The following is a 24795-nucleotide window of genomic DNA, read 5'->3' as shown; positions in this document are numbered from 1 at the left end:
GAAGAGGTCTGAGATTACCCCAAAAATAATATCAAGACTCGTTTTGAGTTCCCTCCCAGCAGTGACAACAGAATATCTTTGAATACCTGGGGGTGTACGGCTCGACAGTCTGCTGTAGGAGGACGATCATTGTGTGTCTGAGTGAAGCAATTAAAGACTGAAGCCCACCGAGAGCACCATGTCTGTTTGTTATTCACCTGTAGGGCTTTACCCGGCGCTAGGACCCAGGGTGCGCGATTTTCATCTCCAGCTGCTGCAGACCGAAAACTAGCAATAAGGGAAGATCGCGAGGACAAGCCAAAATTGCTTACTGTATTCATTCTGCTTCCAAATCCGACCCGTGGCCCCTCACTGAAGCCTCCGTGCAGACAACAATAGCTTGTTGCGCCGTGTGCGGGCTTTGAGGCTGTCGTCGGCTCGGAGCGCAAGGTAAGACGGTGCAATACCATGCGATTACTAATAACAAAGGCGTTACGGGCGAGCAGGGGGCATTAAAGGGGGCATTGCACAACGCTATTGAGGGCGAGTGAAACTCTGCCAAACTTTGACCTGGATATTAGCATTTTGCTGTAGTTTGTGTCTTGCAGGAGCTGCCGTAGTTGCAGTGATGTTTCGCTGTTATCCCGCGGCGTTATATGTAGGATCGTGTCACACGCATGGACAGCCAAGTTGTGTGTCGAGGTGACATCCTCGAAACCGGCTGTCCGTGCGTGCTGGGTTGTGGGCGAAATCCGCCACCCAGACCCTGACACAGTTGGAGTGCCGAATCTGAATTTCAGACCGATATTTAACGCCATACGCCATTAACCTGGAGAAGAGGAACATCACTCTTCACTGTTCCTGTGATCGGCTGCCATCCTCCCCTCGATTACTGTAGAATAATTCATCACTTATAACAAGATGGAAGAATTTAGCGCTTGGTTCGCACCCAGGCTTCACCCCCACCGTCCTCCCAGGCTCGACATTACTGACCAGGTGAAGCACGAACTTAGACGGGACATCCTCGACGCTGTGGAGCATGGCGGCCTAAATAGGGTCGATAATCTCCGATATGACTCACAGTTAGATGACCATGTGTGCCCACTTTGAAGACGACACACTTAAAAAGACCCCCCCTCTCTCTCCCTCTCTCTCCTTAAAAAGAAAAGAAACCCAGGCCCTGGAAATAAACAACGTACCCTCATCTGTGCTATCGCTGTTGTCACAGTGCATGGACGGAATACCTCATCCCTGCTTTAGATTCATAATAACATGCAGAACAAGTTTTTCTGTTTGTTTGTTTTTTAAAAAAAAACCCACAGCTTCAGACATCCGATGTGGAGCTGTGAAAGTCGACTATAACAGGAGCAGCCGGTCACTACCGGGATAGCTCCTGCGCGGTCGCTGAGGTCTCCGGGTTACCCCGGCTCAGACACAATGCCATGTCAGCTGCCGACTTTGTGACACTGTTTATGCCCACACGGTCCTCGACGGCGTCCCCCCTTTTTTGAAAAAAAAAAACGTTTGGCGACTGTTTTTTTTGTTTGTTTGGTTTTTTTTTTTTCGTTTCCCAATTTCTCATTTGGCCATCTGACAACGATGTGGCCGCTTGCACGCAGCCATTACTGAGCGAATGGCGAAGGGCATGTTGGAGGCTCTCACACAGCGATCCGCTCCGCCGCGGCAGAGTAGTTTCTGCCGGATGGACAGGATGGTCGCCCTGCACTGCCGGAGTGGTCAGGAACCACAGCGACCATGCGCGGTGTAGTGCACAAACTCTGCTGGTGAGCCTCGCTGCGTGCACGGTTATTTCCTCACCGAGGCAAGTGTTGAGAAAAGTAGGAAATTTGCTGGTCTATAGGAGCAGATCCCCGCGTAAACAGCAGGCCCGCTCTGCTTTTAGGATTCAGGTAAGACAAGTGGCCTAATTACGGCACGGTAACCTGTGCTGCTTAACTACTGTGCCAAAATGTGATTATGGAGGGAGGGAGCTGGATATCCCGTAGGGCTGCTTATCTTTGGAGGGAGATCCAGGCAAACTGTGCGCTCTACGAACTCATTTCTAACTTTTTTTGTCGTGTGTCCGCGTGTTTACTGGAAGTTGCAGATGCTTGCCGGTTACCTCCTGAAACAGACAACGCTGAAAAGCTTGTGCTTAGAGTTAATTTCATCCTTACACAAATGGGGCACACACGTTACCCCCCCTCCCCTCCCTAAGGAGAAGGTATTGCACCCCTAGAGCTGTTCATCGCGATGGATGCGAGAGATCTCTATCCCCACCATCCTCTGCTGTGTTGTGCTCAGAGCAGTTCCTGCATTGAAGCCTGCTTGGATTGTTGTCAGTAGGTGGAAGCCTCTTGTCCTTTCTGAAAGTGGCCTCAGCTGTTTTGATTTGTGCATAAAAAATATGTAAAAAGAAGCATCAGGGCTAAGCTTAAAATCCAAACACGCCTCCATCTGTATATATCATTGAACAGTTGAAATTCTTGTGCATGAATCCAGTCAAAACCTGAACCAACCTGATAGTAACAGGAAATGTGATTTTGACACACAGCACTGCAATGGGTGAAGGACAAGGAACTGAAGATAGACTGCGGAGGGAATGGCACAGCCTCTGTTCATATGTTCATTATAAATCATTATTAGCAGCTTTTGGCTGACAGGGCTGGGTGTCGCCACAAGTTTCCTGAATCCATTTAGTTCTGATCCGCTAGGTTCCGATTAATCTCCACTCGGTTCTGGATCTTTGAGTTGTGGGAGGTGAAAGAGGAGGACCTAAGGCTTGCATTGCCATATAAAACACAATATTAAATGTACATCCCTGGATAATATGGACTGATACGGGTTTATGGAAATGTGAAATGTCAGTTTGAATCAGAAAATAAGTTCTTTTTAGATCCAGCTCCACTACTTTCAGAATATCTTCACACCAAATGTGCTTCTATTGGCCCGGTCCAAACACTAAGGGGATGTCATCTGTTCACCTTGATTTATTATCAGCCACAAATGTGCAAGAAAAACAGCCCAAAGATGTAAAGCTGCCATGAAGTTCTTTTTTTTAACTTAATTTGATTTTCCTTTTGTCTTCTCACAGAGAAATCTTAAGAGTTAGAGGGAAATAGGATGACAATAATGGGCTAATTCTGGCACTACAGGTTCATATTTTGACGTTGCTGAAACGGCTGCATGACTCATTTCGTATAAACCAGAACACAGAAAGACACGAGTGGAAATTTACTAAAGAGACTTTAGTCACTTTTCAAGCAAAAGTTGTGTTTCCATGGTTCTGTTTTAGTGGAACTGAGCTGATGGAGGTCAGCCTGCATGAGAAGCTGGTCAAGTTAGAACCATGGCATCATCACAGAGACCAGAGTTTCTTTGAAGACCCCCCCCCCCCCCCCCCCCCACACACACACACACATCTTCCCCAAGCTAGTTCCTCAGTCTGCAGACTGCAGCTGGAGGGCCTCTTGCTTCCTCGTGTAAATGATCCAGCAACAGACCAACACCTCTCTCCGCACCTCTTTTTACTGTATTCTTTTTTTTCCCAAACCAAATATTACCCACATCTGAATGTTAATTGACTTTACTGACTCTGCCTCGCACGGAGCCGTTCACTGATACCCGGAGCTTCCTGTTATTTAGAAAAATGCAGTTTATTACTTCGTTTCCCCGATAAGCCTTTTCAGTTTAGCGCACCGTTACACTCTTTGGTCGCGATCGCTCCCCCCCACACCCCATTCCCCTTGAGCGGCTGGAGCTCGCGTTGCATGCCGGTACCTGCAGTCCCCACCCCTCCCAGCCTCTCCAACGTCCAATGCTGGGCGTGGATAGCCGAGCACTACATCTCCCATGCTGTCACCGTGCACCCTTCTGCCCCTCTCCCTCCGCTCTCTCCCACCAGACTGGAGGCAGGAGATACGGAACGGACTGTCTTGACGAGCCCCCCCCTCCTCTCTCTCTCTCTCCCCCCTCCCTCCACTCCTCCCCCTCCTCCCTTCCTCCCGCCCCCCCGGACTTTTAGAACCGAAAACCGTCGAGATTAGTGAGCAGCCACGGACGGCAGAGGCGAAAGGCTGGACGCGGCCGCACCACAGTCGTGCCTGCGCGTCGTTCACTTGCCATCTGGACGAGCGGGTTCGTAACTGTTTGTGTCATTAGACATCTTTCACCTCGGCTGCTGATTAGCACAGAAATGATCCAGTATCTCAGATAGAGTGTGAAGGGGCCCGGGGAGAAGAGGCTTGGTGGGTCAGGGGCTCGCTGAATGCCTTTCAACGCCGAAGTGCCTCAGTCAGTCCACCAAAGGGCCGATAAGAGGGACTGGAGCACTTCATATTAGGGCGGCCGGAGATAAATAACAGTAGCCTGCCTCAACATGTAAACCACCGGCTGTAGTGCGAGGGCTTAGCGGAGAGTCCGCTGCGCAGAGAGCTGGACCCGTGCTGGAGGAGGAGGAGGAGGAGGAGGTGGTGGTCAGCGGAGTTAATATTGTTTGCCCCCTTTTCTTTACGCGGCCACTCCAGCGACACCAGCCTGTGCACTAAGTTGTGTCAGCCACCCTTGTGGTCCTTTCTCAGTCGGCTACTTTTTGTGAGTTCACGCGTTCAGCGTGCGCGTTATCAGCCAGGACGGTGGATTATTTATTTGTTTGTTTGTTTGTTTGTTTGTTTGTTTGGTGTTGCATCGGTCGACGAAACAATCCGATGGTGGTTGGTGGCTGAGTTTGTTTCTTTGGTTCTCTGAGCGGCTTCGCCTTGGTGTTGACTCACCTTATCAGGCGGAGATGTCACATATTACCACACTGTGTTCCCACGTCGCAGCCGCTCGATTGTGTGGGGGTGGGGGGTGGGGGGGTCTCTCCTGTCACTTGGTGTTTTCCCCCCCAAACATTTGTCTTTGATGTCGGAACATCTCAGTCCTTTCTCTTCCGTGATATTTAGACAAGGTTTAGAGCCGAGGACAGGCTGTCGGATCGCTCGGAGCCCGTGTTTGTCTGCTCGCCATCAGAGGTCTGAGTCTGCGACCCACAGCTCTCCAGAGTTTTACCGTGCTGGTGTTTTGTGAAAAGAGAGGATTAGGTCGTGTTTTTGAGGCGTGCATGTGCTCCTGCTTTTGCACTTTCCAGATGCAACATAAGACCTTGTGTTGTTTCTTTGCATTTTTACGTTTAATTCCTACCGCGGGTGGAAGGATGATGTGATATCTTCCAGGCTGTTTATCCTCCGAGGTTTTTCCAGGCTCGACTTTGTTTCGTCTGGGCTGAGCTGCCCACGGCGAGTGCGCGGACCACTGCATGCATTTGCTGGCCTAGATCAGACTTATGAATTCAAATGTTGCGGAGCAGACCGCGATTGGAGCACAAAGACGAAGTGAGCAGCTGTTGTACGGTGCATGCATGCAGACCCTCCTCTCGCGGAGCGGCATCTGCATCGCCGGATCCCTCGTCAGTGCTCGCAGATTACAGCAGGGATTGGTGTGTCACTCATCGTGAGCATCATTTACGTTGTGCCTCGGTGACTCAAAGGTGACATATTTCCATTCCCTCAAAGCTTTAGCGTGGATTTTCTTGCATTTTTTTACATTTTTTTTCGTGCACACTCCCCTTCACGGAGGTCTCATTTACTTGCAGATGCGCTCTTCTGTGCTCACCTCTACCTGCATACAGGGTCTGGTCTATGTGGGAGTATTTCACGTTTGTTTTTCGACAACAGAGCCTTTTGCGATGTGCTTTGTGTTCATGAACGTATGCGTGAGGGTTTTTGGCTTTGGATTCTCTTAAATAATAGGCTGATGAGCTTCTAGCTCCGTAACGCAGTCAAATACCTATTTAACTTTGCAGTTGCATTTAATCCTTACATCTATTAGCAAACTTTTACTCATTTCCATTCGGGTTGTCACAGGATCACTGAATGAGTGTTTAGGGGACAGACTCCAGGGTCCGAGGGGTCAGGGGCAAAAGTCACAGAGAAGTCACACAAGTTTCAATCTGTGGATGACTCATATTACCTGTAATATCAATTATTAATATTTTGCTTAATTTTTATTTCTAATACAGCCGGATGAGGCATACTCAACAGTAAACCTCTGTTACAGTTCTTAACATCCTTTCCACTAAAATGGGCTTTTCCTTTTGCTCCTGGACTTGGAGTGTTTGATGTTCACCGTTTCCACTCTTATTTGCTGAATGGGGAAAGTTTCTCTGCTCCTCTCTGTTCTTTGTCTTTTACCTCTGCTCATCTCATTGATTGGGATTTTGCGTGCCACAGATGTGGCTAATTTTTTTCCAAATAGTTGGCTTTCAGTGTAAGACGCAGATGAATGCATGATGTAAGGATCTGCAAATCATTTACAGCTCGTCTTTGATTAATAAGAGTAAAAAGACAGCACGTGTAGTGTTGAAACTGAGAACAGTGCATGTGATGCCAGCAGCATGTTGGGTCAGTGGCCTGTTTACCACCGTGTTGCAGGAGGCCAAATTCTGTAGCTTCAATAGAAAAACATTTACCTATTCTGGCTCGATAAGATTTTAGCTGCTAGGCGATTAGGGAGGTGGGCTGTTGTAATGCGTGAAGAATTAGGTCTGGCATGGTTTAGCTCAGGGGCTGCGCGGTGGTGTTGGTGTTAAGTTCTGTCGCCTCACAACGAGAGGCTTCCTGGTTCAGATCCCTGCTGTGGATCATTCTGCGTTGAGTTTCCACCGTTTCCCATGCATGTGTGGATTCTCTCTGGTTACCCAGGCCTCCTCCCACCACCCGAAAACATGCACGTTAGGTTGATTGGTGTTTTTATATTGACCCCAGGAGTGAGCGTGCGTGGTTGTTTGTCTCTGTGTGGCTCTGTGATGGACTGGTTGCCCATCCTGGGTGCACTCTGCCTCTCCCCCAATGACAGCTGGGATAGGCGTGTATAGAAACTGGATGAATGGTTAGTTTGGCTAAAATAGACAGCGTTTTCCTTAAAAAGACAACAATCAAAGCAAGTTCATCACAGCCAGGCTTTCTTTGAGGTAGCTGGCTTTACTAAACCTGCAACTCCACTCCGAGATGACTGCCACTACCACCGTGTTCATGATTTTTCTTTGTTAACTCAGGCTTTCTTCTGCAGGCTCTGTGCACTGTCACGTACAAAGCTGTGATCATTTGACACCTGACACTTCAAGAAGAAGAAGTGCAGGTCCTACGACTGGACAGGTGTGACTAACGTCAGTTTTACTGCGACAGCAGTGCTGCTGCAGTTTAGACGAGAGACGGATGCAATTAGAAAATTGTTATTTGCACAGAGCAGTGAGTTGATATCTGCCTTGAGTTTATGTCCAGCTCCATAAAGCTCATAAAGTTCTCATAAACTCAAACTCCGATCAAAGAGAAGTATGTTTTATTGATTTAGTGTTCCTCATATATTGATTAAATCAAATCTTACCTGAGTTCGATCCAGTATTGGTGGCATAAAACGGACCTGACGGATAATCGGGACTGAATATGAAAGCATATGTCGCCCGTTCTGTTTCACCAGCTGAATGCGTGGTTTCCATGGTAACGTGACACAGCCTATAGCTCGTTTTACCGTAACAGTGAAGCTTCTTCAATGGCTTACATACAACTCAGCGGGTTTTTATAGATAACGTGTTTCGGAGTTTAATTCGGCACAGAGTAAAAGAGTCACCGACCGTTTAATAGATTAAATGCTGAACCTTTGCTGATTAAAATCGTAACATTCGATCAACATCACTGACCGGATTTGTTTTTGGAGTTTTTATGTTGGTTGATTCACTGATCCAGGGTCCATACAGTCGACTGGCTTTGACTTCGCTCTTTGTGCACACAGATTTCTCTCAATTTGCTGAATCCTTTTAATGATATCATGTATCATAGATAATGAAAACGCGTTACTGGTATCAACTTAAGGATGAGCAAATATTAATGAAAAGACAATTGAATCTCTTAGCTACAACATTTATTATGCTGTCTCTTGCTTTCTCCAGTTAAACGCAGGGTTTATATGATTTGCAAACCACAGCATTCGGTTTACGCAGCGTCCCATCTTCCTTGGAAAAGTGGGTACAAGTCGGAAGCCACACAGCATTTTAAACTTGTGAATGGGAAGAATCTCATAAATGTACCCTGAGATTGAGTATTAATCAAAGTAGGGGTTATTGTCAGACACTAAGAGCACTTTTGCGTGTCAGGAATGGATCTTAGAATATGTTTGATAGCAGGAAAAACTTCTGCCTTTAATGGTTTCCTATTGCATTTTTTTGCGTACCGTAATAATTTGTACGATATCTGAGAGGAGTGTACTCACAGATCTGCTGTGGCAGGAAGGTTGTCAGATAGATTTAAGGTTTCAATTGTTTCAGAAGAACATTAGAGATAAAGTCCCATGGAATAAACACAGGATGTTGGCGCGCCATGGGAAAACTATGATCTGGTTGTTGGTGGCTTTTTATGCGCCTCGTAATTCCTTTTATATCACGCATCAGCCCTCATATGTGTTTTTAGAGAAGATGTTCCACTTTCTGGATTGATCCTGGACGGATGAGCGGTGAGATCAAGACCAGTGGAACAACACACGAATATGTCCTCTCAGTTTACAACGTTTTTGTCCTTTGCCCTGAACTGCTCTGAGGAAATTGTAACGCGTCTTATTTTCAAGCATGTCTGATGGCACGAAGTTTTCAATCACCCAGAATTAGTTTAAGTCAATGACTGTTGAATAAAATACTACTCATTCCTTATGTAAGCTTTAAATGAACGTCTTTAACTGAAAAGAGAACAACATAAACAGCGTCCACATGGTTTCTTTCTGTTTTTGTGTATTCTGCAGCGTATCGGTGTATCTCACAGAAAACGCTGTCCTGATTGGCTCAGCTACCATCTGAGGCATGTTGTGCTAAAGAAACACCTATGCAGGTAATTGCTTTTTTTCTGTTGAAGTTAGATTACCTGATTAGACAGTTCTGTCCTCTCACCCATTTAACTCTGGGGTTTATGAACTTCTCTTTTTACTCAGGTGGATTCTACACTAATGAATGTAGGGGATGGAGGCACGGTGAGCAGAGAGATCAGTGCTCCGAGTAAAGCGTCCACTAGTATGGTGGGAAATCCCCCCCAGACGCTGCCCCCTGAATTTAGAGGAGATGTTGACCTCAGTCAACAAAACAAGACCACTCCAACAAAAGACTGTAAGACAGTAAAAGCCTGCCTGGAAACTAGCAATTGCAACCACAGCCCTGAACTTTCTCTGCCTCAACAGCCTAATAATGCACCAATGTCCAGCGCAGTCCTCCCCAGCTCAGAGAAGAGATCAGACAAAAGGGCAGAAGCCCCTAAAGTCCGAGCCGATGGTGCTGGGGTCTTCCCTGCTCCTCAGTGGTCAAGCGGTGTAAAAGCCAACCGGGAAGACTCTCTCAACCCTTGTCACAGCAATGTGACATCCAGTAAGAAATCACATCCGCAAACGCAATCTCTGCAAAGTGTTCCTCCCGGGTTTCAGTGCTCCGCCATGTTTAAACCAGCCCAGCCCGTTGCCTTCCTTCCCTCCTCTAATTTCTCTTCTCCGCTTTGTAAGATCACTCTTCCACCAGCATTAAGTCAAATTGCTGCTTTGAGAGAAGCCACAGCCGGTCAGTTTCAGAAAGACATTCAGCCTCAAAGCTCAGGTGTGGGGGAAACACCTCTCATGCGGACCTATCCCTATTCGTTGTCTGTGGGCCGGACCCCAGACAAAAAAGCTGGCGGCTCAAAGCTCAAATCTAACCATTCATCAAGTAAGAACTCCAAGTCTCTAGGAGAACACAAGTCTTTAGCCTCTGTGGTAGCCTCACCAGCGATTGCGCTACCATTGCAGCACCCTTCATTAACTTCAGCAGCTCCCACCCACTACACTTTGTCTCCCACCGCTGCCATTTGCTGCGGCTCTGCGCTGGCCAGTATCACCTCACAGAGCAGACTCCTGAACCATGTGGAGAAAGGCAACAGCATAGATAAAGCAGCCATGGGCTCGCTTAACACAGCGCCAGCCCCCGCTGCAGAGGACCACACAGCCTGCACGGCTGAACCAAGAGATGTACCTCTTGATCTATCTGCTAAATCAAAACGTCCAAAATGCATAGCTGAGGCTCCAGTTTCTGCGATGGAGCCTCACGATAATGAGTCCAATCAGAGGGATTTTCTGAACGCAAAGACCTATAGTTCGGCTGTGCAATACCCTATCTTACCAAATACCCACAGAAATGGAGCTCATCAAAAGCAAGTAAATAAGACTCAGAATCACCAGGGCCCAGAACCCAAACCTACCTGGGGTAAGGGATCTTCACAGGACTCAATAAAAACCATCCCTGGTACATATGTAGGTGTGGCTAGCCCCATACTGGCTTCTACTCTAAGGGGCAAAGATGGAAAAGGGACCTTTGCAGATGAATTTCAGAGTTTTGCAAAGCAAGAGTTTATATCCATAATAGACCAAGGAGAGCATCTGGCCTCGGGAGGGAAGAAGCCATCCTGTCTGATGAAGGGTAACCAACATGCTCACAGTGTCAAGCATGTTAAAAACACCAGCACAGCCATAACTAAAAACTGTCCCCCGAAAGGAGCACTGACAACTGCCCTGTTAAGCTCCGCCAACACTCAGAGTCATCCAAAACCTGGACCCGGCAAAACTATGGGACCGTACCCTCTTGCAGTTGTCAATCAAACTTGGCAGCCGCCGTCTCATCTTCCCCGCCAACCCTCGCCTGTTCAGAGAAAAATCGCTCAAGGATATCCAAAGACCAAGGGCACCACAGTCACAGAGGGATGTAAGTTTCAGAGCGCCCATCACAGCCCGTCCAAACCCGAGGAGGATAAGTGGGAGAGAATGAAGTCTCCTCTGTCCAACCTTGCATCCATTGTAAAACAGCAAGCTTTTGAAACGACGGCGGTGACAGACGAGGGTAATACGCAAGCCTCGCCCGGTGCCTCAAGAAAAGCTGATGGCCCGAATCCACTCTCTGGGAGCCAAGACTCCCAATCCAAACATACTTCGGCTTTTGAGTATCCACCATACTGGCCTGTGGACAAATGGCCTGGTGTGTCATCTCAAGGGGAACTGACCCAAGCTATGGGAAGGCACGAGAAGGCGAACGCCGCTGAGCCTTTGGAGAATGATACCGCCATGCACACCAGTCAAGAACAGCATATAGCAAAGCAAGGCTCCTCCAAGCCTGCTTGCCAGTCTCATCACTTCGGGAGCAACGCCTCAACAAATGGAAGCAGGATGGAGAGCAAACTAGCCCAGGTGTTAGAGGGGGACATATCGAGGAAAGAAATGGGGACGTCAGACGGTCCTCCCAATGACAAACTGGAGAGCGTGGTTGCATCCATTCTTACAGGCCAGTGTGCCGTCGGGGGTGACAAGTTTGAGAAGAAAACAAACGGAACCAAAGAGGAGTCGCCAACCAAAGCAAAAGCTGCTGCTACAAAACAAAAGAAGACGACTCCCAAGAAGCCAGCAAAGGAGAAGTCACCAGCAGGGCCATTAAAGAAGGCAGCAGGGAAGAAAAAACAAGACACAGAAAATACTCCAGTCAAAGCCTCTCCCAATAAGAAGGTGAACTAAATTACTCTCACTCTTCTTCTATGATCAACCAAAAAATGGTTGAATCTTGTGCCGAAATGTTTAGAATAGCAGCTTTTAAAATTTGAACTACTAAATTTGCCAGTTCGAGCTCCCTTTCACCGTTTTAATCTGTGACTGATGATATAACTTCTAAGGTCCCATTACCTGCCCTCCATTACCATGAAAGGTTTGTGATCAATAGGATCCAGTGCAGTGTTCTCACCCCCTGTCCCCTGTGTATCTCAGCAGAAGAAACAATGTGCACCTGTGCTGGAGCAGAATCTGTCAGCAGGAAAACTTCCCTCACAGAGTAAAGAGCCGATTCCAAAGGAGAAGATCAGCCCCAACAAGGCCGAGCTGCCAACCCACGGCAAAGCAGGTACGGGCTTTGCTTCTCGTAATCTTGTGACATTTGCTGCCAATAAAAGTAGTCCTAGCATGCACAGATTTGTGATATCCATCACAAATTTTAACGACGCATTTGGCTGTGTCAAAGATGTATTTGCAGTTAGATTGCTCACATTTTAGTTTGAAAGATAAATACCTGCACTCACTTTGATCGGAATGTGTTCACAGATAGAAAACGTCTCACTTTTTTCTACGTCTTACGTATTCAAGCGGGTGTAAATGTAACAGTCGGATGTGATTTAATCAGTTACAGACAGCAGGTGCAGTCCTGAAAGTTGCGAGACTTCAGTGCGTCTCAGTAACTCTGCCGCATCCAGCAAAGAGGCGGATGCAGCCGAGTCCTCCTTCCCACGACTGAGGAGAGGACGGCGGCGAGCTGACGATGCTCGACTTGACCTCTGGGGTTTTGCGACACCTTCTCCTCCTCCGCCGCCACCAATGCCTCCTCCCCCAGTTACTCCCTCGCTGTCACCCCCACTGACTCCCACTCAGCCCCCCCGTCGTCCCAGAGGGAGGCCGCGATCAAACCCCCTGCCAGGGCGCACCTTTCAGGGCAAGGCCAAGACAGCCAGTGCAGAAGGAGACGCGGCTCCTCATAAGAAACGCCGGCGATGCTCGAGTAAGAAGTACGAAACCGGGGAATACATCACTGAGAAGGACAAGCTGGAAGATGGAGAGCACCTCGAAGACTCCCTGAGACAGGAGGCTGTAATCACAGCAGGTAGGAGGCTCTCGACGTCTCAAGTTTTATCGAGTGACTCTTTCAAACCTGACCTGAATGTTTTTTTTATACAATATAAGGTTGAAAGGCAAATTAGATTGAGATTGACAGAAATCTCCGATTGGAGAGTCAGTGAGTGGTCATTTAATCCATCAGTACATTGACAGACACTGAAATACCATATTATTTAACACCGGAGAGATTATATCTAGTTCGGGAACGCCGCGGCGGGCCCAGGAAGAGCTGGAGGAGGTGGCTGGGGAGAGACCTCCACTTATTAGACTGTTGTCTGGGCGACCTGGTCCTGAAAGCTGGGTTGATCGTTTAAAGGCCTTTGTTAAGCCAAATCTATTGATTAAAATGAACAGCATATTTTTTGGTAAGAGACGACAAAAGGTCAATTTTGACAAAAAGAAGCCAGAACTTAAAGAGATTGTTTTAGCCCTTTGCATTTCCACTGAGGTCGAAAGTAATGGCTCCATTTGGCAAATTAAGTCGGCTAAAGTGTGTCGCTCCTCCCCCCCGACGGTCCTTGCTGGACTGTCATGATCAGAGCGGCCCACAGATTGACCAGGAAGTCCATCAACTGAAGTCTGTTCAAGTTACACATTTCTATAGATGTTTGTGTCTTCAGAGCATAACCACAGAGAGATTAAAGCTTAATGGCTCCCGTTTCACTGCTTTCTTGTCACAATCTCTCGTCATTTAATTCGACCACAGCAGCTCACAGTGTCCCCAGTTCCTGGACGAGGTTTGTGCTGTTGAAACGCTGTTGCAATTGTTAGTTATTTTTAGTTTTTATTAAATTCCTTTTAAACATGTCAACGGTTTTATAAATAAGGCTGAATCATTCGGTTTTAACCCCATTATCGTACACTGATCCTGCTTTTGGCTGCTGACCTCAGCAGCATGACAACATGTTCGCCTGTGACGGGTATTTGTCATCATGTGACGTTACATAGACGTAGTGATTATTCATTCTTTTGAAAAAAATTAAATGAATACCTGATCAGTGAGTCATTACAGACAACAGCTGAAGCGAACAACTGTGGAAAAACTGCGCTGCCACTGGACACTTATCTGCATGGCTTCTCTCTGGTTTCTCTAAAAATAAGTCTGTCCCGAACAGCAGCGCCGTTATTTCCTCATCACGTTCGATATCTGATTTCAGAACATTTTAACCGCGTGGAATAAGAAGATGACAAACCTATGCTTGGTTTTTCAAGCATAGCTTCTCTTTTATCATTCACATTGAATACGGCTCACTAAAGAATTCACAGCGGCCCGAATGACCCAGATTTATTTTTTTAAAAGAGGAAGAAAGGCATCTTAAACGAAGGAGTCGATTAAGGTTCAGTGCTGCTTTCCACCGGCCTGAGTTGGCTGTCGCCGAGACCTTTCAGAGAGCAAGGGCCAGTTCCTCCAAATTGTTCTTTCAAGGCCACATCTGCTTGGAGATGGATGAGTTGCAGCTGGAGAGGCCCGGCATTTGCCCACGTGAAGTGCTTACAGGGATGTTTTTGAACTCCCAGTATGTAGAATGAGGATGTGTGTGTCTGTCCAGTCTTAATTAAATCCTCCCTTTTTTTTCTGCCAATCTTTCTCATTTCCTAGCAACTCATGTCGATATACCTTAACTCGCTTATGGGAATACTTGCCCTGACTTGTGTGTCTCTGCGTACACAGGCAGGCGGTTGGCTGGTCGGTAACTAGGAGTTTGGCCGTTAACCGTTGCAATATCTGTCGTAAATGCGAGGAGGGCATGCGCAGGTTACAATTTAAATGCCTAATAAAATCCTAATAATGTGTCTGGGTCCAAGTGAGACTGCAGTCTGCCAGTTTGTGACCCGTGCTGTAGATGTTTTATCTCAATGCATTGTTTCAGTTAGCTCCTGAACCAGAAGGTGTAGACACTGAATTAGACATCCAATTAGGCCCTCATTCAGTAACCAAATTAAGAGTGGAAGAATCAGAATTGACTGTAACTCTTAGCTGGAAGCGGTTGTTACCGACACATGGGTAAACTAATCTTATGAGGATGAACGTCTCCATAAATGAGAACAGCACATTCTGTATGTGCAGTTTGCAGCGAACGTTCCTGAAATACATCATATCTGCAGCAGGAAGTCTGCACCATGTACCTGTAACAGAAATATGGCATACTCAGGCTTATGATTGGAAAAAGCAGAGTAGTTCATAAGCAGCAGTTACCCTGTTCCAGCAGACGAAATGGAAAAGCCAAGAAACATTGGTTCAGGAAGTACCAGCCCGTCTGAAGTAGGCACACATTTTTGGCTCTGTGTTAGGCCCTGTGACTGAGCATGAGCTCAAAACTGTTACTTAGCTGAATTTATGATCAAATTAGGGGTCTGACAACATATTTGGTTCATCTGTTTTGCTCCACTCAGCATTTTTCTGTTGTTGCAGATGCACAGGCAGATCGGTGTCCGAGCCCGACTGCCTCCAGTCCTGAGTCTCCTCCACGGAGACCCTCATTCACCCGCTCAGGATCGGTCCGCTACCAGGAGAGCGAGGAGTCACCGGAGTGCAATGACAAGCCTTCAGGGAAGAGGAAGTTCAAAAGCAAACACTTGTGTGACAGTGATGAGCAGAAGGTAAGCTTCTGAAGCTGCCTGCTGGATTATATTGCAGTTTTAATCGTTCAAGGTTCCACAAAGAAAAGATTACAGTGCCCCCCTGTGGTCTGATGGTAGCAGCTGGTATTATAAAGTGCAGGTTCATGATCCATGGAACATCTTACTTTAGTTTGGCTCTGGATTACAGAAAGATTCCTCCTCGCAGAGAGCTCTGATTGGGAAATCTGTGTTTTCAGAATAAGACCAAACGCAGCAGTTTGGGGAAGCGTGGCGCCTCTCTTCCCCTGGATGATGATGGCTCTGGGGTCAAAAGACCAGTTACTCCACCACCCACTCCCAAAAGTTTGCCATCTTCTCCATCCAATAAGAAAAGCTCGTCAGGAAGAAGCAACAGTTCAGACTCGCCACAGAAAAAGCCTGTTCCTCCAGAGGTCCGTCGACTGATTGTCAATAAAAACGCAGGAGAGACTTTGCTGCAGCGTGCTGCCCGCCTGGGGTATCAGGTAAAGCCCCACCCGTCTACTTAAAGGCGTGATTTTAACAACAGAAAAGTGTGAAACGCTGTCTCTGCTCTGCAGGATGTGGTCCAGTATTGTCTTGAAAAGGACATCAGGGAGGTGAATCGGCGTGATAATGCGGGTTACACAGCTCTGCATGAGGCGTCCTCGCGTGGGTGGACCCAGATTGTCCAGATGCTTCTGAAACACGGCGCAGACGTCAACTGCAGTGCTCAGGATGGAACACGGTGAGGCGTCGTGGTGGATGATGGGGGTTGGAGTTTCTTTGACTCAGTTGTTGTCACGTGTACAGAAGCGTGGAAGCTATCTCTTGATCTTTGTGGGCAGCATGGTTCGAAGATATTAGCTTATCTTAGAGGATAAGCTCTTCCTAGATCTATTCATGTAGGCTACTTATTGTACGTTTGTTATGAGTCTTTCTTTAATGGAATATTTCATAATGCTGTATCATTTCTCTCGTTTAATGTTGCACAACCCCTAAAAGCCATCAGCTTGTTCTTCCCTCAGGCCCCTTCACGATGCAGTAGCGAGCGATAACCTGCCGATAGTCTGGCTGCTCCTGAACCACGGCGCTGATCCGACTCTGGCAACTTACTCTGGGCACACGCCGGTCAAACTGGCACACAGTCAGAGCATGAAGACCTTCCTCACAGGTAGGTTATGCTTTTCCTGCTGCATCGTTTTCTGTCAGTCGAACCAGTTTGGCCAAATGGTCAAATAGCAGGAACACTTCACCTAAGAGTTTTTTAAACGTTTTTACATCATCTATGAACAGCACGCCACAAAGGCTCTCATAATTTGAAAGGAGGCATAAAAATGAATAAACCAGCTTTTGCAGACTGTAAAGCCCCCCCATCAAACAGTGACTAACCTCTATCTACACCTAACTTGACTCGCAGAGGAATAAGTGAAACAGTTGTGAAACACGTGTGAAGTTGGCTGCTAAATCTTCACCCGTCCACAGAGTTTTACATAGTTTCATGAGTAGTAAAAGTTCACCTGGATGTGTGCGGATGTCAGACTGACACAAGCACCGTGTTGTTGCTTTTCCTTTCAAAGTAAACCAGGACACTCTAACTGATCCATCATTTAAGTCTTCCTCATAATTAAATAAGTAAGATTCAAGTCATCCAAGGGGATTGTTGTGTCCCGTAACGTTTTCATTAAAAATGTATTTTGGGCTGTAAAACCTAAAAAATTACTTCTCAATTGTTAATTATTTGTAAGTCCAACAAAAATAGGAATTAGTGCATTTTACACTCTGTTCGCTCTGGTCAATGAGTCCGCTGATATGTTGACTTACACATCTGCCTTCCTGTGTAACTTTGGCATAATCAGATCCCTCCAGATCCTCCAGATACCAAACATGCCTGTTACAGGCAGGACTTCTTTGCTTTGAGTGTTCACTTTCATCCTGATGTTTGACGATCAGCACCTGATCAGGTTGGAATGATAGCCATTTGTTTCTGTTGGTGTTTCTTTCACCTCTGAGGTTTCTGGAGTTTCAGTGCCTGTGCGCTGGAACCAACCAACACATGCTAACATCTGGCTTTTTAGTGTAGTGGGAAAGTATTTAAGTGGACACAGCTCATATTTTCTTAACAGAAACACGTTTTCCGACTGTAATGTCTCTTATGGAGGCTCTCAAACTGCAGGCAAAAACACTCGGTCAGAAGGAGATGAGCCTGATGCATTTTTATCTGTCTGAGAAACAGCTGGCAGCTCACCTTCGGTCCTGCTGTGTGGGGCCAGCGTTCACAGTCCAGACAAAAATGATGAAGTGGCCTAATTATCTTAGAGAGCCATGATTATCAGAGTGTAATGCCATCCCTCCATGTTGTCGTAGTTACAGGCTCGCCCCCCCGGGGGTAGTGGTTGCCCAGATTCTGGACTGGTTCTTAATACATTGTAGCCCCAACAGCACAGAGGATGAACATGCTACTGCTGGTGATGGGAAATGATTTAATGTGCTTGTTTTAGCAGGTTCAGTCGAATTGAATCTAAAAAAACAACAACTTTAGTTTAAAAAAAGCCGACACAGTCTCGGTAGCTGGTATCTGCACCATAACTGATCGCATCACAAGAACCGGCATCCAGTCTCCATACTTGCTAAGAAGTTAGGGCTGATTTTATTTACTTCAGCTGCTGGAGGACTCCTCATTTAGCCATGACATGCACACTGTCCTGGTCATGACAAAATAATTCAGTATCTTCTTGCTTTCATTCAGAATATTTCATGGACCTGGAAGGCCGCAACGGACAGGACTCCAGTTTGCCCTGGGATTTCTACAGCAGCTCCCTGTTCGGTAAGAAACCTTGTTGGTTGGAATCTAATTCTTCTGCCGTCCTTGTGGCAGACACATGAAGGCTTGTTGGACTGATGACGGGGTCGTTGCAGGGAAAGGACTTCTAGCATTAGTGTTGTGTTGTAAACAGCTACAGGGAGCTAGTTATCCATCAGAGGGAAGACTATGGAGAGACATCACATAATGTGGGCCCAGTCCCAGTTTCCCCCTCCATGGCTCTACCCATCCGTTTGTCAGAGATAATGGACCCCTTTTCCTCTGGATTTCAGGACTTAGTGATCATATAGCCATCCTTGATCTCCAGAGGGACAGGGGGCACTTAGCGTACCAACAAGAAGGAAAAATAGAGATCTGTGGCCAGTCGAGATTGGGCGGTGGGCTGCAACCTAAAGAACATTTTTATTTAATCAATTTTAAAGATGAATTCAATCATCAGTGTTCAGCCAGAGTGAAGTGTTTGTCAAGTCAAGAGAAACATTTCGAATTGTTGGGGTGAATTAAGTTAGTCTCACAGCTTGAGACAAGAACGCAGTCCAAAGTTTGCTGGTGGTCTGTATCACTTTGCAGGACGTTGATCCGGCTGTTTCACCTGTTTATCAGTGCAATCTGCGAATGAATAATGGCTCGTTTGGTTTATCTTCACCGTGCTGATCTAAATGCTTCCCCTTCAGCTGTGTCTTAATGTTCGCTCAGCAAACTGACGGTAGACAAACATTCAGTCACTCAGTTTGTAGGTTTCCCTCATGCTAGGGTTTAACACGTTGAACCTGCTCACCACTGATTACAACTATCATACTCCTGTGATAGTAGTTCTGTCCCTCTCCTGAGATGCCCTGTGCTCAGAGGCACCGGAGATATTGAGGACATTTTGATTGTCTAACGGGGAAAAAAACAACAAAAAATGTGTTGTGTTCATATAAGTTCATATCAGGGCAAAGCTGTAAGTTAATGGATCACTAATCTCTAGAATATGTTGTTTACTGTCATTATTTTCACACTGATGTGCTTCCATATATCTGAGTACTGTTATAAAGTTTATTTCTTTAAGTGGTTTCCAGTGTCTCCCATCATTGAATAAATGACCACTAGGGGGCGTCCAGACTGTGTGTATCAACTCAACTGGACTTCCAATGGGTTCCACTTGTGTTTTAAAAGGTTCTTTACAAAGTAAAAACAAAATCAAGACAAAAGAGCCAAGGTAACAACGGGATTTAAGACTATTCATGAAGGCCATTAAAATGGCAATAAAAACTGGTATAGAATAAATGAATGAATTGGCAAATAAATTGTTGTGGGTGTACAAAAGAAAAATGGAAAAGTATATCAAGTAGATCACAGGCACAGGCAGTGAGGAATAGGTTATTTTGAGCTTCAGATTAAAGGCAGAGAGGGTGTCGGTGTTCCCCACCCAAGCGCTGGGACCACAGGAGGGGAGCCTGGAAACAAAAGGCTCTGCCTCCCATTCTAGTCCAGTAATTCTGGGAACTACACGGAGACCAGAGGGCTGAGAGCGGAGTGATCTTGTGGGACGATAATGGAATAATGAGATCTTTCATATGATATGAGCTAGGCCATTCTTTGTATGTTGTAAGAAGGATTTTAAAGTCTATCCTAGACTTTACAGGGAGCCAGTGTAACGAGGCCATGACTGGAGAGATGTGATCTCTCTCAGGGGTACCGGTCGCTCGACCATAGAATTACTCAGACAGCCAGCTGTAGCCAAGCCTACATGTTGTGAATGCATAGACCGGTTTTTCAGGGTCAGTTTGGTCTAAGATAATCCTTATTTTCATAATGTTACGCAGATGAAAGAAGGCAGCCCTCGTGACCTGTTTGATATGAGAGTTAAAGGTCAAATCCTGGTCAAAAATGACTCCAGGGTTCCTCACAAAAGAACTAGAAGCTAAGGCAATACCATCAAGAGTAACTATTTTTGCCTCTGTTTTGTCTGAATTCTAAAGCAGGACATTGCCCCTCATCCAGGTCTTTATGTAACTGGTCGATATCACCGGGTTTCATGGATGCATAAAGCTGGGTGTCATCAGAATAACAGTAGAAATGTACGTTGTGTTTCCTGATGACACTGCCCAGGCCCAAAGGCAATATGTGTACGGAGAAAAAAGGCCAGAACCTTGTGGGACACAAGTACAAAATGGAGTCTGTTAAATAGATATGACCTAAAGCAGTCCAGAGCAGGACCCGTGAGTCCAATAAAGTGTTCAAGTCTGTGTATGAGATGCTATGGTCAATGGTATCAAAAGCTACACAAAACCACCATCGGAGGCCTCAGAAGGCCATTTGTGACTTTAATTAATGCCGTTTCAGTGTTGTGGTGTACTCTAACACGCCACTGAAACCCCTTATTTATTCAAGAATTGTAGCAATAAAGGTATGTTAGATATAGGTCTGAAACTGGGTAAGACTTCAGGATCAAGAGTAGGCTTCTTTTCTTTTTTTAACAGTGGCTTAATTACAGCTGCTTTAAAGGCCTGTGGCCCACCAGGAGAGACAAATAAGAGTTGATCACACAGTCGAGTTGGTGTGGGATCCAACAGACATGATGGTGATTTAAAAGCTCTGACTGTTGATGGATCAATAAGGGAAGAGCAGTTTAAAAAAAAAAAAAGAGCATTAATTACATCCTACTCTATTTTCTGGAGTATTAACGATAAACAATCAATTTTTGCCAGCAGCCAGAACTGAAAGATGAAAAATTTTCCCTCATAGACAAGATTTTATGGTTTAAAAAATAAAATAAAATAACAACTGCTGAGCAGTGGGGGAATACAATAATCAGCATTGAGTGGTTCTGAGTCAGCCTGGCCGCAGAAACCTGGAACTGTGTTTATTTTCCTATACTGGCTGCAAATAGCATGCTAATTTGTCCTGCATAAGATATTTTTATACGTTGTGACGCAGGGTTCGTATTACGCCATTTTCTTTTGAGTTTTCTCACAGTTTGTTCAAAGAGTCGTGGGTTGTACCATGGAGCAGACCTACTCCGAGAAGATTTCAACACGTTTTTTTTGGCTTTCAGATTCCAGGAAGTTCTTAAACTTAAATGCTTGATTTAGCAGAAGCAAGTCTGTCCGCTCTTCACCCTCTGACCTCAGTCAACTTCACTCCACAGAGACCGAGCAGGAGCCGTGCTGGGACTTCCTGCTGTCTGAGCAGAACCAGGAGCTGGAGGAGAACGGAACCGGGAACACTGAGCAGGACTCGGACAAAGATTGCCTTCTGTTCGAGTTCTCCTCCGAGCCCCTCCTGCCCTGCTATCATGTGCAGGTGTCATTAACACAGGGGTGAGTTCACACAGATGCGTGGGGAGGTTCGTAATTAGCATGGAGATGTCTGTCCGACGATAATATGAAGACTGACAGTGTGCTGCCACAGGTAGACAGATGTTGTCTGAAATTGGGATAATTCATGAAAATAAAGTGCATCTGAAGCCAGTTTAGGTCAGATGTTGATGCGGTGACTGATGAGGACAAGCCAGTTGTCTTGGCTTAGTAGTTCGTTTTAGAATATTTGTCATCATCACATTTTGTTGCGCACTGTTGTACAAAATGACTCCAAAACAGCTGCAACACTGTATGATGCAAATAACACCAGAATGCAGTGATTTGCAAACAGTTTAAAGCTCGTTTTGAATATGATACCAGCAGCATGTCGGGGCTCTGAAGTGTTGGCACGGGCACGTTTACCACTGTGCCTTTCATTTAGCAACACTCTGTTAGTGTTTGGGAACCGAAGAGAGCAGCAGCTGTGGTTTTAAAGTGAAACGTGTCCTTTGAAAAATGATTTTGGCTTCTTAAAAGGTTTGGGGCTTCCTTTGTTGGGACATAACGAGCCAGTCGTTGTCAGTAGGTGACAAATCTGGACTACAGACAGCTTAGTTTGGCAGCCAAACTCTCTCGTGCTGTTTTAATAAATAATTTTTCTGAAATAGGTAAGAAAAACACGTGGGTGCCAACATCTGCCAACATCTGTTGCTCCAAAATCCTCCAGTTCATCAGACCAGAGAGCAGTTTTCTGCTTTAGCTCGGTCCATGGAAGTCCTTCTAACTCCTCCGTCTTATGTTTCTCTGCATCGCGGAGTTTTAACTTTCGTTTCTGGATGCAGAGACGAACTCCGTTCTCTGGCAGTGGTTTACAGATGTGTTCCTGACCTCTTATGAGCTGCTGCTGCCTGGAGGGAGGGACCTCCAGAACAGAGTCCTCTTTTTTTTTTTTTTTTTAATGCAGCACTGCCTGAAGATCACAACCTTCTTTTTTTTTTTTGCTGGTTTTCAGATTTTTCCTTTACAGGCAGCGTCATTTCCTCATTTACGTTGATAAACATTCTTAAGTTGTTGGACTATTTGCTCACACAGAGGTAAACTTTTCTTCATCTTTACCCCTCAGGGATGCTCATTTTACTGACCTGTCACCGGTTAATCTCGGTAGATATTTTTAAGCTCAAGTTTTCTGTTTTCTGCTGCTCCCGTCCAGTGACTCTACACACACACACACACACACACAGAGGGAGGTTTTTGCATGCTACAACACCCGGCAACAATAAACCGCTGATCCCGCCCACATCTTTGGTATTCTGTCCTCAGTTTCAAACAAAGTAGAGAAGAGCCGAGTTGAACTGTTGGGCTGCTCAATCCTCGGGATGTCAGTATCATAAAAGACTGCTTGGGCAGCAGAAAGCGTTTGGCTAAAGACCCTTTTCACGGGAGACATTTGGACAAGTACAAACGCATTCATAAGGGCTGCATTCCATTTAGAGGAAGCTTGCACAGCTGCAGAATGGAATGCAGCCCTTACTGCTTTGCAACACTTTAGTCTGTCAGACGCCTGAAACACAGATATTTTCAGTGTGTTTCGAGTTGATAATCTGTCATGCTTAAAGCCCAAATGGCAGATCAGAAGTTTTCTTTTGGTTTTGTCTTCTAATGTCAGACGTTTCTCTCTCGCAGCTTTTGTAACTGGTTCCTCCTGGCCGACGTCCTGAAGCGCCTGAAGATGTCGGCGCGGATCTTCCGGGCACGTTACCCGCACTTTGAGGTTGTGAGTTTGCCGCAAGCTGAGCTGTGGAAGCAGGTTTCAGTCAGCCAGGTGAGCTCCGCTTTAGCTTCTCCACACAGAGGCACAAATAAGGAGGATGACAAGGAGGAGCAGGAGGAGGAGGAAGAGGGACTTGTGGATTTGGTGCGTTGCGTACCAGAGCTCCAGAGACTACTGGGCTCCTCCATTCACATTCTACAGGAGGACGAGGAGGAGGAGGAGGAGACGCTCACAAACACAGGGAAGCCTCGGAGCCGATAGCCTCTCATGCAGAGCACCGTGCAGACAGACCAGGTCCCTCCCTGCACGCAGCATTTCAGAGGAAGTTTCTCCGTCCGATGGGTTCAGCTCCAGCTCCAGTAAAGACTTGACACTCCACCTTTGACCTCAGACACAGGACGTGCACAGGAGCGGTCAGTGCTGGAAAGCAGCTTTCAGGTCTTTAGGTATATTTGAATACATGGAACTTTTTTTTATTGATTATGTATGTACATGGTAGTGTATATGTGTATCTTGCCATCAGGGTTAACACGTTTGGCTATTATGAATAATTCTGGTGGCAAGGGACAGGTGGCTTTTTTTGGACTTTTTCTTTGAGTTTGTTCCTGAGGGAAAGCGATATTTTCCGACAGGAGATAATCCAAGGCTTTTATCTTGGTGGACTCTTGCGTAAAGCTAAGACGCTTAAGTCAGGGAGGCCACTGGCCCAGATGGTTTCTCTGTAAACCTCAGAGATCCGGAGACCTGCAAAAGACGGAGACCACGGCACATAATCACCCTCCCAGCTCAACATTTTCACGTCCTCCTCCGTTTCACTTCATCGTCCTCGAAAGATCGTTTCTGGACGTAACTTATGACTCATCTTTCCTCCACATTTCCCAGAGCAAGTCCCCGTTGGCAGTATGAGACAGTGTTTTGGAGCTTGAGATTGAGAGTTTGTTTACAGAACAGGGCAGACGGTAGTGTTCTCCCACTCCTCGTGAACTGATACAGAATCCTGTGGATATCTCTCAGAGGAAGAGCTGAACCATCTCCGGGGTCCAGAGGAGCTGAGACGCCCTCTTAACTGCAGCCACGATTGTCCCCCCCCACGTCCCCGATGTAGTGTTTCCAGTTTCCAGAGTGCTTTGTGTTGCAGTGTTTTATTTACACTGTTTGTTGTGCTTAATTTAATAGTCATTATTAATATATTTGACCTCTTGTGTATCTGACAACCTTATGTATGAAAATGCTTTCTATGGTTGGTGCTTCATTCTAAAATGTACTTACTCGGATCCCTTTATTATGAGATTTTTTGCTCCCTCATTCAAAAACAGTATTTCAAAAAGCAAAAGTACAGTTTTATTGTACTGGTGCTAAGATAGATTTTGTGTTGACAATCAATGAAGTTTTGGTTTGACGTCACAAACTTAAAAAAAAGAATAATTAAAAAAAAAAAATAAAAAAAGGGAAAAAAAAGATATTTAAAGAGACTTAAGGTGTAAAGTATAGTTTAGCTAAAGAAAATGGGATTCAACCAGACTGAAAGACTAAGAAGTGTGTGAGATCCTAAAAGAGTCTTTTATTTGATTCTTTTATAAGAAATCAAGCAGAATAAAGCATGATTGTGAATTATA

The 24795-nt window shown here is 45.9% G+C and overlaps 1 protein-coding gene across 2 annotated transcripts; it reads left to right on the top strand.

The window, feature by feature from the left end:
• Positions 1-267: 267 nt before the first annotated feature.
• Positions 268-24795, top strand: bcorl1 (BCL6 corepressor-like 1). 2 transcript variants are annotated; one of them, XM_072395432.1, is made up of 12 exons: positions 268-429; positions 8806-8891; positions 8992-11568; positions 11827-11956; positions 12233-12706; positions 15134-15321; positions 15540-15806; positions 15882-16048; positions 16329-16474; positions 18050-18127; positions 21258-21429; positions 23092-24795. In XM_072395432.1, exons 2-12 carry the CDS (start codon positions 8886-8888, stop codon positions 23438-23440), a joined length of 4554 nt encoding a protein of 1517 aa, XP_072251533.1. In that variant the 5' UTR covers positions 268-429; positions 8806-8885; the 3' UTR covers positions 23441-24795. The 2 variants fall into 2 exon arrangements, with proteins under 2 accessions (XP_072251533.1, XP_072251532.1); XM_072395431.1 differs by having other exon boundaries at positions 11824-11956.

The sequence above is a fragment of the Leuresthes tenuis genome, unplaced genomic scaffold (genome assembly GCF_036924035.1).
Source record: "Leuresthes tenuis unplaced genomic scaffold, fLeuTen1.0.hap1 SCAF_11, whole genome shotgun sequence".
NCBI lineage: Eukaryota > Metazoa > Chordata > Actinopteri > Atheriniformes > Atherinopsidae > Leuresthes > Leuresthes tenuis.
The sequence above is the reverse complement of the archived record's forward strand: the minus strand, read 5'-3'. Positions and strand labels throughout refer to the sequence as shown.